At 38.6% G+C, this 17,601-nt stretch overlaps 1 protein-coding gene across 3 annotated transcripts in view; it reads left to right on the top strand.

Moving 5' to 3' along the window:
- The window catches only part of LOC146004373 (piwi-like protein Siwi), a 133,452-nt gene that overhangs the window by 86,726 nt on the left and 29,125 nt on the right, over positions 1 to 17,601 (top strand). For all 3 annotated transcript variants that reach the window (XM_083143173.1, XM_083143174.1, XM_083143172.1), the window contains exons 4-10: positions 1,793 to 1,906; positions 2,671 to 2,882; positions 3,313 to 3,669; positions 6,093 to 6,245; positions 7,122 to 7,264; positions 15,883 to 15,991; positions 16,681 to 16,831. In XM_083143173.1, the coding sequence (XP_082999299.1) occupies positions 1,793 to 1,906; positions 2,671 to 2,882; positions 3,313 to 3,669; positions 6,093 to 6,245; positions 7,122 to 7,264; positions 15,883 to 15,991; positions 16,681 to 16,831 (1,239 nt within the window). The remainder of the gene's footprint in view (positions 1 to 1,792; positions 1,907 to 2,670; positions 2,883 to 3,312; positions 3,670 to 6,092; positions 6,246 to 7,121; positions 7,265 to 15,882; positions 15,992 to 16,680; positions 16,832 to 17,601) is intronic.

Below are 17,601 nucleotides of genomic sequence, written 5' to 3'. Positions count from 1 at the left end.
AAAACAGTTGCTTTGTAAGGTATAGCAGAAGCAGGGCATTTCGATTGGAAAACCTCTTACACATGAGTGTAAGAATGAGTAGTAAAATACTCTTCAGCGATGCACACGCACTGCTCCAATGAATACACCATGCTGAATCAATTAAGAAACAGGCACAGTGAACGAAGAGAATTCAATGTAACCAGGGGCAGCCTAGGATTATCTCAAAAGAGTCCAATTGCGGCACAAAATCTTGATTTACAATTTTTCACGTAAATACTTACACATGTTGCATGCGACTGTTGGCAATATTTCGACCTGCTAGTGTTGCCATATATAGAGAGATGTCCCAAAAATGGCACTTTTCACTCAACTCATAAAATCGCCAACCAAATGTTGCACATGACCAATATTGGTCGAAAATCACAGACTGTCATGGCATGAGGCTCTAATGCGGAAAACCTGGTGTAAATATCTCTTACGGTTTTCATGATATACATTTCCAAAAAAGTTTGTGTTGTGCTACTTTTGAAACGCTGTATAAGATGCTGAGCATCATGGTATTCAAAACATCACTAAATCATTTGAGAAAGCAGGAAATGGGGTGTCGGGGGACAAAGGGTAAGAAATTGTTACAGTCTCTATGGAATGTTCACAACGTTGATAAAAAAAAATAATCGTTTACTAACTTATGCTGTACTGCAATTTGAACTCAGAATCATCAAAATTTCTTGTACATATTATAGCAAAATATCACAGTCGCCAGGCTGAAATTTTTAAGTCGCCATGGCGACCTGGATTTTTCGAGCCCTGGGTCTGGGAATTCTGCATGAATGTTTCTGTGTAGACGTGAAAAATTGCAACTTTTATTGATCCACATTCCATTTAATTTTTACATATGTATTGTAGAAGCAAGTATTTCAGAGGTTAGCTTTTATTTTTTTTCGAGGAAGGAGAAAGGAGCTGTGTGGAAAATGAAACGGTTCTTTCAATCCATTAACTTTGTTAGTGTCATTCGCAGAACAACCTGACAGGCTTTTGCAAGATATATCGAAGTTGAATTTAAGTGTGAAATACTTGTACAGTTAACATTTTTTCATAGATTAGTATATCCCGTAACATTTGTGCCTTTTGTTTGTAGATATGTTTCTAGTCTGAGTGTGCGAAATTGCAAATGTAAACTCCGCACCTTATACTAAATATTTTTAATATATATGCTGTTTAATTGAATTTATATTGTTAATATATTTGTGTATGTGGTGAGAAGTTGAAGTAAGGTTGAAATAAAGAGAAAAGTGCTTGAATTTTTGAAAAGTTCGCCTTCAAAACCAGGAATTATACTTGGATTTTATCATGACCCTGTTTTATCTAGTTTTTAATATACCGACAACATGTGGTATGAAATTACAGTGTGTTTAGTAAATGTTTATTTTTTTGTTTATGCTGGGTTTAAGAATATTCACCTGTTTTTGTCATTTTAGTTATGCTAATACCAACATTGATGTTAAATTAACTATACTAATGATCCACCTCCACTTTTGTAGCCTTTGATTGTCCTGGAATGTCCACGGGTGTTACTTTGTGTCCTTACATCAGTATCTTCTAATCACTATTTATCCTTATTGTACCTAAAGGGCACACAAAATAAGAAAATTTTCTTGTTTGGTCATGCTGTTGATGAATGTGTGCAAGTCTTGTGTAGTTTACAGTGCAGGCGCAAATGTTGGGTGTGAAATAAGGGGAGGTCAAAGGTCTTGACACTTTAATATTTATGCTTCCTTGTGTATAAACTGTTCTCTCTTAAAACTTGCAGCTGCAGTTGGGCCTGGTGGAGATGCCCAGATAGGTAGAGGCGCCATGAGAGGCAGACGCCAAATTTCGACAGATATACTCAGAACAAGACCTGTAGAAATGGGCAGTAAGCAAGGTAGGTGTTTTTATTTAAATACTGATTATATTTAAATGTACTGTGGCTTGTACCAAATCATTTCCTTATGGTAGTTACTTATCTATTTAGAAGTTGTAAAAGTCGGGCTTTTTGACTTTTATTTAAAAATAAAAATAGAATGCTTTTTCGGCTAACCCAGTACACTTGCCATTTCTGTCATGAGTTACATCTACATGATTATGATATGTTTTTAATACATATATGTTACATTTAATAATTTCCACAGCCACATATTTATTGTAAATGAAAGATGGGGATTTTCATATAACATCTGAGCTCTTTTGGGATCAAAGGCAGTATATAAAATGTTATTTCGGTGTGGATGTTGTTTATATAATCCGAAATTTGTTTTAGAAATTATCCTTTCTTGTAGCACATTTATGTATTTAGCAGAGTATTAAGATTATTCCTGTGTGTAAGATCTAATTTTTGCTTCTAAAATTTTCACATCAAAATTAGTTTTTTGTGCTTTTGCAGAACACTCAGGATAATTGAAACTTGAAAAATTGTTGCCAGTAAATAAACTAAATTTTGTGATGTGTAGTTTATGGTTTTCATATTTGCCAGCATTGTTATTGTGATTCCTTCTGATATAGAAAATGTAGACAGGTTTCAATTATTTAAGAAAATTACATGACAGGATATGTTACTTTTTGGTACAAGAGACTGATTGTAATTTAGTATTTTGCTGTTGATAAAAACATTTGACTGGTCAAATTGTTTAAAGAGTTACTTTATTCCAGGTAAAACAGGTGATATTGCTCGCTTGACTGCCAACTACTTCCAGCTGGTTACCAGCACTGACTGGTGTTTGTACCAGTACAGAGTTGACTTTGCTCCTGAGGAAGATCGCACAGTGGTGAAGAAAGGTTTGCTGCGGAACCATAAGGAGACGTTGGGAGGCTACATCTTTGATGGAACACTCTTGTTTACCTCACACAGACTCCATCCTGATGTAAGTAGCAGTGTGATCTGCTGTAGTGCTGAATTTTCACATAACTTGCATCATTTCTGTCTAGTATCGGTTAAACTATACCTTGCGGTTTTTGGGTAGAATTGTGAACAGAATAAATATCTGCATGGCTTTGTTCCAGTAAGAGAAGGGATGTGACATAGTAAGTTTCAACTAGACAAGCAGACACTTATCAATTAATACCAATAGAATTGCCCTTCATTAATTTCATCTAATTTTAGTTCTTTCTGATCAGGATTACCCAAAAGTAGCAGGAATGCAACTTAAAATAACAGACAATACAATTAAGAATACTTATAAATGGTGTGTGTGGTATTTGCAATTCTCTTTGTGTGTATATAAAAAAAAATAATAGGTATGAGCTAATTTAGCCAATCTTGAACTTGCTTATATGTATGTGTGTTCTTTTCAGCCAATGGAGTTGTTCTCAAAGAGAGCCTCAGATGATGTCATGGTGAAAATTGATGTCCGCCTCGTCGGAGATCTAGCAGTTGGTGATTACCACTACCTCCAGTTCTTCAACATCTTGATGAGGAAGTGCTTTGGCCATCTCGACCTGCAGCTCGTGGGCAGAAACTTCTTCGATGCTCACGCCAAAGTGGAGATCAGGAATTATAAGCTGGAGCTGTGGCCTGGATACGTCACCTCCATCCGGCAACATGAAAATTCCATTCTTATGTGTGCTGAGATATCCCACAAAGTGATGCGTCAGGATACAGTGTTGGAACTCCTCAGTGAAATCTATCATCGCAATGAGAGGGATTATCAGGTAAACTATTTTTGATTTTTTTTTTGTGCAGGCAAGAGAGTGGTTTCTTTTTAAAGATTTTTTTTATTATTATTAATGAACGATAACTGTCCGTTGGGACACATCGAATCAGCAATCAGTTGAATTTTCTTTGACTGAAATCTAGCATTTTCGTGTCGCAAGGTACCGAACATTGTTCGAGGAATGTAACAAATGAGCATTGGGTCCTCCACATGTTGCCAAACGTACTGTAATGTGCGAGGGAGTCTTCTCACGCAACCATATTGTTAGCACCAGGAATCAACAAGGTGTTAATGGTGCAACCACACATGGTCCTACACGAGGGAATTTCACACACAAATAAACAACTGGCAAGAACAGAAGTTCCACGTTGCTTCAGGAGTGTGATTTAACCCCTTCAGCTTTTACTGTGCAACTGAGTTTGTTGACACCCTGAAAGATGATTGGGTTGCAGAATGGGTCAGAAATAGCCATGAAGGTCAGCTGTCAGTTGTAGTTGCATTCAGTATAATGGTCATTAATACTTACTATAATTAACAAATAGAGAAATAGTAATGAAGTCTTTTCATTAAAGAAAATTATAGAAAATGTAGGGCTGAGCCAGTACCAATACCAGTGGTATCTGAAAGTATCTGTTGAAATTTTACTACAGATACCATTGTGTCCCTTTTCAAAGGTTCGTTCATTCTTCCTTGTGAGAGGTCGAATGGCCATCACTAAGTTCTGCATTTAGATTTTTCAAGAAATGATGGACAAACCACCATGCTCGTGGGTAGCAGATGATTGACAAGAACAAAGCCAGGGCATGATGAAAGCTTCCCCCAAACTTCTCCAAAACACATATTTAGCTGGTAAAATGTGGAAATAAAAGGAAATCATAAATTTCCAATTTCTGTTTGCAAACTTGTGGTGTAGGAAAGGGTGGATCTTTCCAAAACAAGCATTACTATCATGCTGGGTTGTTTCCGGGCCAGGTTATTGTGGAGTTTTTGCGAAAGACTGATTAAGGTTGCTGTGGACTTTGGTTTGGTTTTATTTAATCTACGTTTTAGCAGGAAGGGAGGGCTGTGGTTTAAACAATGTCTGCTTGCATGCTTCCCTTCTGTGTAGGGAGTTTTTGGCATGGGCATTTACTGCAGTGACATGCTTTTATTGCAATTGACAGAATAGGGGAGATCGGGGCATAAACAGAGCTGGCCAAATGAGGATTAATTTAATAACTCTACCTTTTCTCCCTTCCCTATAAACCCAAATGACAAGAATCAGTAGTGTTTACATGAAACTGAAGAAGGCAAACAATCCACAGGTTTTTCTTGGTGTAACTACCACTTTTAAAAGTTTTGCAACATTTCAAAAACTTCTTTCTTTGTAACTTCTGTGTCTAGAGAGAAGTTCACATTAAAACCAAATGTCACAAGCCATTTGGAAGTATTTATTATAATTAAAGAAATGAAATGTGACGAATAAGTATGACTGTAACTAGCCTTTATTATTTTAAACTGAAATCAATCCAGTATTGGTATCTGCTCAACTCAAATGTTTCTTGGTTATTATTTATAAACTCTTTCTGAAATGTACAAAATGTCTCTTTCCACAAATATGGAATGTAGTATATTTTCATATTTTGCTATATATGAATGTTTTTCTGTAGCAATTCCTTTGAAGAAAAATATTGTAAAAGCTACCAAAAACATACTTTCAATATGTAATATGGAAATAATGAAAAATAATCGACACTTCCCTCATGAAAAAATTGTACGTATATAATGTGCATATATAATTTTTCAGTGCAAATCTGAAGAGCATAAGTAAAAGTGTAATGTAATATGACACAAACAAACCAGACTTGACAGGAACAAAAAAATACATGTGCAGAAGAGGCAGTGGGAATATATCCCGTTGTTCATTCACAATATGACTGTATGGCGAAAGACAAGCTAGGCCAGTTACCTGTCTTATTGAATGGTAGTTGTAAGTTTATGAGGAATGTGTTAACAAAATGTTCACTTGTAAATTAATTTTTAGAAAAATTGACATGTTTCCCAAAATGATCATATTTATTTTAAGAATTCGAACGAAGGGTCTGTTCAAGAAAAGAACAGAAAGCCAATTTTTTGTTGTAAGAGAGGTAGTGGTGTCATTTCCTGCCATGTGGGTGTGTATTGGACATGTTTCTTTTGTTTCATACATTTGACACTTTCATTCATGAAAGCAAGGGGTGTTTTTTTTTTGTACTTTTTCATTTACATATTAAAAGTTCAATTTTCTTGAGTTTGCCTGTTTTTTTTCTGCCTGACCTTACTATTTGTTTTTACATTATTCAGTGGACCTATGTTTTTCTGGAAGAGATGGTGAAAAAACTTAAATTCTTATTTTTTCATGGATGTAAACAGCATAAATGACTATTACTATCTTTATTTCAGAGACTATTTATTCAGGAAATCCTTGGCAAAGTTGTGCTTACTGATTACAACAACAGAACCTACAGGATTGATGATGTCGATTTTCGAGTCACTCCAGCGTCAACATTCAGTATGAAAGGCCAAGATGTGTCCTATTCTGATTATTACAGGAATGTAAGTTGAACAGCATCGTTTCAAAGATTATATTGTGTACCGAAAGTAGAAAGAAATGACTAAAAATCTTTGTTTTTGTTGCTTTAGAATTATTTGGTAACCAGTTATTGCCTTTTATTTTTTTACTGTATATAGTGGAACCCCAATTTTATTTATCTGGGTCAAGCTAGAACCTGGTAACATTGTATTGTTTAGATTTTTACTTGTGTTTTTCTGGTTTTCCTGGTCTTTAGATCAAAACAGACTGAATTGTATTAGCAAATTCAGTGGAACCTCGATTTGATGTTTTCCAGGTTACCAACCTAAAGAAACTTACAATGTGGGAAAATATAAAATTAAGGAAAATTTTATAACATACATTGAGACCACGAAGATTGAATGTATAATGTGGGGAAATGTAAAATCTGAGTTCCACTGTATTTGTTTTTCTTCTATTGTGATTACTGGTAGTATATTTTGCATGGGTTGCAAATTTTAATTTCTATTAACCAATGGGCCAATATGAAATTTATTCATAAGTAATTGTGTACCATGCAAATGTTCCTTGAACATTGTCTTATTAACCTTCTTATGTATGTATTAGGTCATTACAGTGGGTTTACATTCTTAAAAATAAAATGCATAGGGGGCAGAACAGCATCTGGCTGAACCTCACCCTTCAATAATGGGTAATTGAATTGAATTGGAAATCAGAGGAATGAGTTGTTTATATGTATAAAACTAACAACAACATGGAGTTACATTGCATTGGTAAAATTATTGAAATTTGTACTAATTTGTTATACAAAAAAAAAATTACTGATTAATCTGTCTCTCAACACCTTTCCGTAATTTTCAAATGTAAATCTTTTTCTTTTTTCTTCTGAATGTTTCCAGAAATACCAACTCAGGATTACTCAGATGGATCAGCCTATGCTGGTTTCCAAGCCAAGGGCACGTGAGAGACGTGCCGGAGCTCCTGAACTTATTTATCTGGTTCCTGAACTCTGCAGATTGACAGGCCTCACTGATGAAATGAGGTATGTTTCGAGTTTTTCTTTTATACAGTGCTACTGTACTATAAATGATTCGTCGGATTTCAAGACACTTTTTTTTTCTTCAAAATATAACACATACGATAATGATTGCGAGATTCTGGTTCTTTCCATATATCAAAGTTTTTATGTGATGCACACCAGGTGGCAGCAGGAGTACAGTGCAGTTACAACATGGCGATCAAGCAGGAATAGAGTTTTTCATTCTTGGAATATGCAAGGTGTTTATCTGTTACTGCAGTTACCTAATGTGTGTGTTCTTCCTTTTGGGGTACGTTAAGGACAGTGTTCACATACCCCAACTGCCAAGAACACTGGTAGGGCTTAGGGAATGCATTAACCCTGCTGTGATGGCTAATGCTACGAAGGTATGGACCAAACTCTACTACCAGGTGGGCATGTGTCGTATGACCGAAGGGTCACCCGTGGAACATATGTAGCATGTAAGCTATTAATTGTTATATAAGTTTACATGGCACGTACAGTCAAACCTCAATTTTACGTTTTTCAGGGGCCCGTAATTATATAAAACTTAAAAAGCGGGAAGGGTGGGGTGAAACTATGACTGCACAATCAACTTTGTATATTGTATCAAAAACAACAGGAAAGAAGTATGATAATGAATTTGTAAGGACAAAAGCAAGACTTGCTGTGAAAGTCAATGACGGATTAACGGGACCCACTTTTTAGGGTAGGGACGGTGGATGACTGCTTCTAACTGCTGCCACCTATTAGTTTCAGTTTGGAACAGTACTTTTCTATCACTGTTCACATCTATACTTCATTTCTAATTAGTTTCTAATATCATTCAAGAATTCTATCATTTCTTATTTCTAGATCTTTTCAGCATTTCTCTGATTTCGCAGCAACTTCCTGCCAGTATTGCTGTAAGATTCCCCCTCGCAAACCCTAATTCGCCACACATGGCCCACAACTGTTTTGTCCCAAATCTAGCCTCGCATAACAGCAATCTTTACTTCTGAAATCCGTGTGTCTTTACACTAAAATTTCTTGTAACCGTAACTCTCTTCTATTCATCTTTCCACTAATGACCCAGAGGCAGGCACTGCTATTGTCAACTATGTATCTTTCTCCAGCCACTCTGGCGACATAAGTCATAAATCACACTTCTCCACATTAACCTCTTTTATAAGTCCCAATCATCTGGTCTGCATCCTTCAATACTGGTTGCAAACTCCAAAGATTTGACACTAGATATATAGTTATATCAGAATATGGTTGGCTTCTTTGCTTTGGTGTAATGGGAATATATTGCCTGAAGTCATAGGAGGTTTGACATCACTGCAAACTGTCCTGTGCTGCTTGTAAAGTTTCTCTCCAAATTTCTACAAATATAATTCAAAGTCAACTCAATTTCGACATAACCATAACCTTCTAAATTTTGTGGAAACTGTTTATTTCGAGTGCTGATGAGAGATGGACGTGTGAGATCGGTTGGTGATCAGTTCTAGTTCGAGATCAGTTCAGATTTCAGTCGCATTATTGTGCACAGTCCAGTATATATGTGCGTGTGATGTGCGTATGAGACCGAATGTTCCAAGTATTGTTATGCACAGTCCTGTGTATATATGCAGGTGATTTTCATATGAGACCGAATGTATTACGTATTCTTGTGTACAGTCCTGTGCCATATATGTGTGTTCGATACAAACATGACCACGAGTAATGTAGAACAGTGTTGCCCAGGAACCCATGGAGTGGGTAAGACAAATAGAAGTGAACAACAGTACACCAGCCCAAGTGATGTAATAATTATCCCCTTACAAATTTTCAATAGAAAAGAACTGAATCATTTATACTCGTAAACTTTGATCTTTACTTCTATACATATCTAAATTAAACTCAAGTTAAATTGTTTCCAATTTATTAGTAATTATTTCTTTATTTTGCAATGATAACCTTCAGTGGTATCCCACCCCTATCAACTAGCTAGCTGGAGGCAGACTTTGGTGAGAAGAATTAGTTCTTAATCCGGAAGGTAAATATCTGTACATTACTGACATTTACCACTGTTCACCAATGTAATGGAAGAGACCATTGCATCTAAGGATGATCGTGTGAGATCTCAGTTTATTCTGTAAACTGGTAATTAGTTGCTATTTTTTGAAGTCCAGGGTGATCATTTATAGCTGGATGCCTAGCATCTTTATACCAGGCTGTCCCAGAAGTCCTGCACAATCAGTACACTGAGCTCCACGAGGTGAAGTTTGCGAGGGTAGGTGGCGCCACCGGTGAAAGGTTGTTGGCAGGCGTAGAGGACAGGTTCATGGGATTAAGTGATGGCACGCACTGCATGTGTAGCGAGTGTTCCTCTGAAGTTCAAGTGGGCACGATGAGTGACGACCAAATTGCACTTCGTGCAGTGCTGCGTTTTTTATGGAGAAAAGAACTAACAGCAAAAGTGTCAGTGGAGGAAATTTGTTGTGTGGAGAACGAAGAAGTGGTGAATCGATTGACAGCTTCCCGTTGGTTTAAAAAATTCGCTTCAGGTGATCTACGCCTCACGGACAAGCCCTGTATTGGACAACCTTCTATAGACATTACTGAGTCTGTAGGATGCTGTGAATGCTACACCACAATCCAGCACACGTGTGTTAGCAAGAGTGGTTGGAGCATCCAAATCGACTGTATGGATTACACTACACCAATAAACAGCCCCGACAAAGTCTGCACGAGCTGACAGAGGTGCAGGCCCAGCGCAGAGTTCCAATTTGCCAGACATTGCTACAAAACCCACATGATTTTGGTTTTTGGAGAATTGTAACAGGAGATGAGAAGTGGGAGTTTCTATAAAACAGTGGGTGACAGGAGGCCATGTGAAACGACAGATTTGGGAGAAGCTCATGCTGAGTGTGTGGTGGAATATTGACGGGATTGTCCATTATGAGTTTGTTTCAGAAGGTCGTGCTGTAACAGGTGAACTGTATTCTGAACAATTACACCGAGTGTATGCCATTCTGAACGAGAAATATCAGCATTAGTGAGGAGGATTACGGTTTGTTTCGCTCTCTCTCACATTTCCTATCTGGTCGGCAGTTCAATTCATATGATGAGGTAAATTCTGCCTGTCGTGAGTTTTTCAATTCTAAACCTGCCACCTGGTATCGCCATTAGATTGAACTGTTGTCGCAGAGATGGGTGAACGTAATCGAACATGGGGGCCTGTACTTTTCTGAATAAAGTCTGTCTTTGTTTCTGATATTCTGTGTCTCATTTTCCCCCTTGGATGGTGCAGGACTTCTGGGACAGCCTGGTATACTGTAATCAGTGTGTCCTGAAGACATGCAGAATTGTTCAGATTCCACTTTGAGCTGCATATGTATCCAGTTCTGATCAGCCCAACAGCATGAAGTTAAAAAAAACAAGCTTTGTCAAACTTACGCATGTTTAGACGTCACAATAGATTATCAGTGACCTGTGCAGGATTTCGAAAGGGGGAATGGTGTTATATATACTTTTTATAACAGTCAGCCCTCACTTTGCCATCTTTTCCTGCCTTTGAGGTTCTTTTTATTTTATTTTTTTTAGAAATATAGCCATACTCCCATTTGGGCATGCCACTGATTTGTTATTTACATCCATGTTAATTGAGGATTTATTATTGGATATTTAGAAATGTTGCGGAGGGCAAACACCCCTTCCACCAATAGTTTCCCCGTCAATAGCATTTCCTTTTTTGTCTTCCGGGTAAACTTTTAATAACAGTAACGGATGTATTGCGAACGAAGCAACCACGTTTTTCATAAATGTATTTCTTTCTAAACCAAAAGGGGTGTAAGGGGTGACCTTCCACGTAGTACACCCAAATGTCAACCTCACTTCCACGTAGTACACCCTGGACTGGAGACTAACGAGGCTCTGGCGACTGGCCCCATGGTCAGTATAATTTTGTTTGTATTGTCCTGTTTTTGTCCTTATGTGTGCTGAGTGCCCTTTACAGCCTCAGCTTTTAACGAAAGTCAGAACATTTTAATATTTTATGATTTTAGTTCTGCAACGTTAGAGTTGTGATTTGTAACGATAAGGGGCTGGACCCCGTATAATGTGACGGTTGCAAAATAGCCTTAGTGCTGACGCACCCACAATTTTAAATTCAAATTCAAATTTTAATATTTCGTGATTTATTTTCAGCATGTGAATGGTTCAGAAGAAAAGCTGCAATTATATTATTCTTAGCATTATGTGCATTTCCTTCCTGCACTGCTCTGTGTGTTCAAGGTGTTTATCATAAAGCAGAAAAAAAAGCTTTTCTTTTTCTAACTCCCACTTTGTCTGGTACTCCTGTTTCCTAATCTTTACAACAATGCCATTTTTCTTGCCTTCGTAGTGGATGAGTCATAGCTCTGGACATACGAGATGAAACATTTGGCCCCGGTTACCAGCTGTCTGTTGCTCGCAGACACCCCTCCCACTGTTTTGTAATGGAAGGGAGGGGGAGTGGGAGATGAACAGGTGGTGGAGCGGCGCTGAACAAGTCTTTTCAGAAGTGTGCTTATTCCCAGCCAAGTTGCAGGAAGGGAGGGGAGATGAATCACTGCTTGAAGCTCTCGCATGTTGTCATGTCAATGCTTCAGATATGAGCAAGGTTTCAGAGGCGGTGGCATTAAAGAATGACAAAGAGGCTGAATCCTTCAATTACAGCTAGCTCTGAACAGTGCCGGAGTAATGATCTCGTGTAAGAATGATGGGTGTCTCGTTTTTCACTTGCAGTATGCTATGCTATGTTCGTTGAAGAGCAACTGTGTAATTTAAGACGCCAGAGGAAAGTCTTTTCACCTTTATGTGTCTTGTAAGGGTGCTCACTTCCACACGAGCAAGAAAATCAGGGCAGAAATACAACCTTAGTGACAATGAAGTTCGACCAGTCACAAATATAGGAGTGCGTTGTGAAAGAAGGAGAACACATGCATATGCTGAACATATTTTATTCAGCAGACTACATGGAACAAAGGAAAACATAAATTTCCACTGCAACGCAGCAATGTATGGTGTCCACACAAAATAAAACATTTTCGTCCATTTACACGTGACATTGAAGTTCGACCACTGTTAGAGGGGATCCTGTTTACCATGGTGTGACGCCGCCCCGTCGGCGAATAACTGTGGCAATGCGTCGGGGCATGCTGCGGATAAGTCGTTCAAGGTATTCCACATCGATGCGGTGCCGTTCCTCCTGCAGGCAGGCGACAAGAGCAGCCACTGTCGTGGGTCCCCTCTGTTGCACACGTCGCTTAAGAACACGCCACACATTCTCAATGGGCTAGAGGTCGGGACTCAATGGTGGCCATGGCAGAGTTCGCACGTGATGGCGAGTCAACCATTCTCTTGTCAGCCATGCTGTATGAGGCCTGGCATTGTCGTGTTGAAAGATGAGACGCTGCCTGTGGAACAGGTGCCTTAGCACTGTGGGAAGATGCCGCTCCAGTATGCGTGTATAGGCGTGTGCATTCACAATGCCCTCACAGACGTGTAGTGGGTCAACCCCAGATGCCGTCATGCATCCCCATACCATCACTGACGCAGGTTTCTCTACCCGACATGCATAACATTTTGCTTCATTCTGTTCCTCCTTCCGAGAAATGACTGTTTTCCGTATTTTCCCGTACACAACATTGAAAATGGATTCGTCCATCCACAAAACCCTGTTCCACTGCCGAAATGTGCATCCCCAGTACATTCGTGCCCACCGTAGTCGATTGCCTTTGTTCAACATGGAAAGGAAGGGTTTACGTTTCGCCTTGCACACTCTGTAACCGCATCGCTGTAGGTAACGGCGAATGGTTCTGGTTGACACTTCAATGTGAAAGCGTTCTCGAGTCCACAGTCGTAATTCAGCCACAAAAACATGATTGTTGGTCTGGATATAGCGCCTTAATATCCGTAGGTCACGCACGCTCAGCAGGCGTTTTCGACCGGGGGCCTTACCTGGCTCTGTAGTACCCGTATTTTGGTGGTGTTTGATGATGCAGTGGACGGTTGACTTGGGTAAGTTCAGTTGGCGCCCTATTTCCCGTTCACTGAGTCCATCCTGTTGCAACTCCACCACTCTTCTCCTCACGGTGTTGTCAATAGGTTTGCCCCTGGCCATGGTGATGATGCACTGCGGTTCCTCGGTGCACAGCACGTGCTTATATATGGCGGACTCCCTTATCGTGTCCGTGACGTCATGCTTCCGTCGAATGCGCCACTATCTGGAATTTACCGTATGGGTCTGGTGCCTGGTCGAAGTTCAATGTCACGCGTATAGTTCCCCGTTTTCGTTCTTTACGTGACCTTGGGTGCAACATGCTGGGATCACGATTCTTGCCTGCTCACACGCCGCCTCTTACACACATGCGTCACTTCTGCGGGTCACCCATTCCACCGCCTATGCCTCTGTGCATTTAATCACGTATTCCTTTGTGGTCGAACTTCATTGTCACCAAGGTTGTACTTGGCACTTTTCAGTAATTACAAGACTAGGGTTTAGGAATGGACGATATCGGAAATTTGATATCTCACTACATCGTCATGGACAATACACTACTATATTTTTTCCGTATTGTGATATCAACGATATATTGTCAGTAAAATATCGTGACGATATATCGCCAGATAGGATCATATATTGCCGACATGGCATATATCGCCAAATATCGTGACAATATATTGTCTAGTTGATATCGCCTGGACGATATTTTTTCAATATCGCAATATATCGTCTGGACGATATATTGCCCAACACTATAAGTGATGATACTATAGGGGGCATGAGGAAGGAAATGAGGGAAAGGTGAAGTTTCCCATGCACTTTGTAACATGCCTTAAAGCATATATGTATATAGGGTGATGTGGTGTAATCAGCCCCATGCTCTGGCAACCTTTTTCCCCATAATGTTGTTTTTTTTTTTTTTTTTTTTTTTTTTGCCAATTTGAAGGTAAGGTGATCAGCACCTTGCTTGGGCAGCCCCCTTGCTCTTTTTCCCCAATTACGCATTTTAATTATATTTAGATGTGCACTAAATTTGGCTGCTCTGAGAAAATATTGCCGCACCCCTCTTTTATTCTCATTTTTCCTGGCCCCATCACTTTACAACATAAAGTTCCACTATAGGCATAGAGAAAACATTCTCTGAGACGTAGAAGAATCATTTATCCCAACCTCATCCTTTCCCCCCCCCATCCCCCCACACAATTGATTTGACACAAATATTTTCTGTCAGTGAGTAAAATATCACCCTATCTGCCCATAGGAAAAAAAATATCACTAGCTTGTGCGTTTTCAGCTTCATTCTTATAACCAAATGATATAGCGTTCATGAAAAAAACTTCAGATTAAAAATAATCTAACTACATCCAATCATATTTCCTTAGGAATCTAAACGAATTTCCATTGAAGAAAAAGTGCAGTTATTATCCGGTATGGCAAATCCTTATTTTTTTCCATTTTCAAAGTTGCAAACAAGAAGAAAGGAAACGTTTGTACAAACACGTCCCCCTTTTTTATTCATTTCCGTCAACTAGGAAGGCTTCACTAAATGTGTGGGCAAAGAAGCAAATGGTGATAGTCTAGTCGATTTTAGACACCTCAGTCACACATTGTGTCCAAACTCTAGGGAAGGCAACATTTAGAGAGAATCGATTTGGCAACAGTGCGTTTGTTGTCTGAACCTGCAGCAGAAGGATTGGCCCATTTCATCTTCACGGGGAATGCAAGAAGTGCAGTTTTCCCTTCCTGTCCCTCAACGGAGCTATGACAAATGCAAGTTGTACCCTGTCCCCTCCCTTCCACTGACCATGCCTCTTTGCTCCCTCCTCTCGCATGAAAGCCTAACATCTGGAAGGTCAAGGTTGCGTGATGAATGAAACAGCTGGAAAAGCAAGAAAAAGGAGGGAGAAGTCTTGTAGTAAACTGAACAGGTTTCTGCCAAATTTTAAGACATTGTCATGGCTCGGAAAACTGGAGTTAGAGCGAACGTAAAGTCGATTTGAACGTCCTATTATTTAACATGGCCTTTTGCCGGGGCCTGACTGGATGAACGTATTAAGCAGGAAAACTTATAATGCGGGAACATGAAATTAGGGTTTCCCTGTACACATTTTTGGGCTGAGTAAATTGTCTGCTGAAGTGAAAAGATATCGGATACTGACACTTTTGAAGTTGCGACACAAGTCGCACGAAAATCAGCAGCTGTCTGGTAGACAAACAAACATGCACACACATATACACATACAGCAGGCAGGAGAGAGATCACTACCAATTGCGAAGTGAGAAAAAGACTGCTGCATTTTATGCTCTATTACCATGGTAATGAAAGCAGACAAGTTCGACTTAATTTTGTATTTATCACATTTCAATAAAGCATGTGAGCACATAAGAATTTTCCTATGCACGAGGCAGCATAAAAAGTCACTTAAACATATTCCAGTTATTGCACCCCCTGTACACGCCAGTAGTGGAATAGCAAAATCTCTTGTAGAGGGGCTGGTGGAGGCTTTTTTGTAGTTACCCATTAGGTTTGTTAAAGAATATGTATAGATTATTAAATATTATATATTCACAAAAAAAAATGTGCATCTAATTGAAATTCCTTCCTTTACAGAAACAACTTTTCGCTGATGAGAGAGCTGGCCAACTACACCAGAGTTGCTCCTGACAGCAGAATTGAAAAGTTGTTGCAATTCAATCAACGACTGAATAGAACTAAAGAAGTAAGTGAAATGCATGATATCACCATAGGGCCAGGCATTTTATAGTGAATGAAAGATCAAGATTTCAGTAACGGCATATTTCTGAAGCAAAAGTGGTAAATGAAATTACATTTTGGTGATAGTCCTGAATATAACCCTAAATTGATTTCAAAACTACACTTATTACACAAACTAAACATCTTGCTTCTAATCTTCACAATATTAAGTTTATTCCTTTGTAAAGGAGTCTATTTTTGCAAACCGAATTAATCAATTTTCTGTGAATTGCTTAATTCACGGAATAATTCATTCTTCAAAAGTCTCAAGTCTGTAAATAAATGAATTTTGTGGTCTAGAATTTATTTTGCATTTTGTGGCAAAACATGGTAGGGAAACACACCTTTCAGAAACATGAAAAATGAATATTACAATGTGTTGTTCCAGATTTCCTGTCAAAAACCAAATATGCATGCCTCTAACGATAAGATGCTAATAATTGAAACAGCCTATATACGTGTGTACATAATGGTAGATCCTAACTTTGTTCAGCATGCTTACATCTGTAAATTATAGGAGTTTAAGATTCTGAAAGTTTTTCCGTGTGTTGGTCTTGAGTTTCTTTTGACAATGCACATAGGAACCCTTATATTTATTATGTAAGTGTAAGATTGTGTGCAGTGCATCTAGAAGAGCTTAATACTTTATTCCAGATTCAACAAGATCTGAGGGATTGGAATCTCAAACTCGATGCCAACCTAGTTCAGTTCAATGGAAGAGTTCTTCCTCAGGAGAAGATAGTTCAGGCTTCTAACATCAAGTATGATGCCGGCCCACAGACTGACTGGACTAGAGATCTCAGAAGTAAGTTAATATATAATGTGGGGAAAATGCAAAATCAGGGTTCCACTGTTACTGAATGTACCGTATTTACTAATGTATAATGCACACTTTTTTCCAAAATTTTTGCACCCAAAAACTGTGGTGCATATTATGCACTGAATATTTTTTTCATTTTTACGGAACCCTATCTTGTTATATATCGTTGTAAAGTTTGAATTCTGTAGTTTCTGAATATGACAACAGTATTCCATTCAAGATGGTGACAGTAATGTGCAATGCAGTTGAAATAAGCTCATCACAAAATGAAGGAACGTTCTCTGATGTTTGCGATACTTTGAATGATTTTTAGAAAAAGTAAAGAGAAAATGAGCAAAACCATGCATAAAAGTTGAAAAGTTGAAAGGCCATTATCCACGAATTTTCACTTTGTAATATAATGTTCTGCACTGCAACACAAGAAAAGCAGTTCTGTTCTGGTAGAATTCGAGCATGCACCTCTCATTACAAGGGATGTGTGTCAGCGGTATTTGTTGGTTGAGAAATAACAGAAAATAACTTCTCTAGCACTGCAAATCCATAATGTAATTTTGATCTCCCTTTCTACTATTACAGAATAAATATTTTTTTTTATTTTCCTGTAGTTTACGATTATTACAAGCATAAGAAAACAGTTTTTCATTGTGACGTTTCAGGAGAACACACGCTCCCTTCATCAGACATTTATTTTCATTTTGACTAAAGATACAGTTATTACAATGGTTAGTGGCCGCGGTGGATCAGTCTGTATCGCA

The sequence above is a fragment of the Lepisma saccharinum genome, chromosome 21 (genome assembly GCF_977018435.1).
Source record: "Lepisma saccharinum chromosome 21, izLepSacc3.1, whole genome shotgun sequence".
In the NCBI taxonomy this organism is placed as follows: Eukaryota; Metazoa; Arthropoda; class Insecta; order Zygentoma; family Lepismatidae; genus Lepisma; species Lepisma saccharinum.
This window is presented reverse-complemented; position numbering and strand designations above follow the sequence as displayed.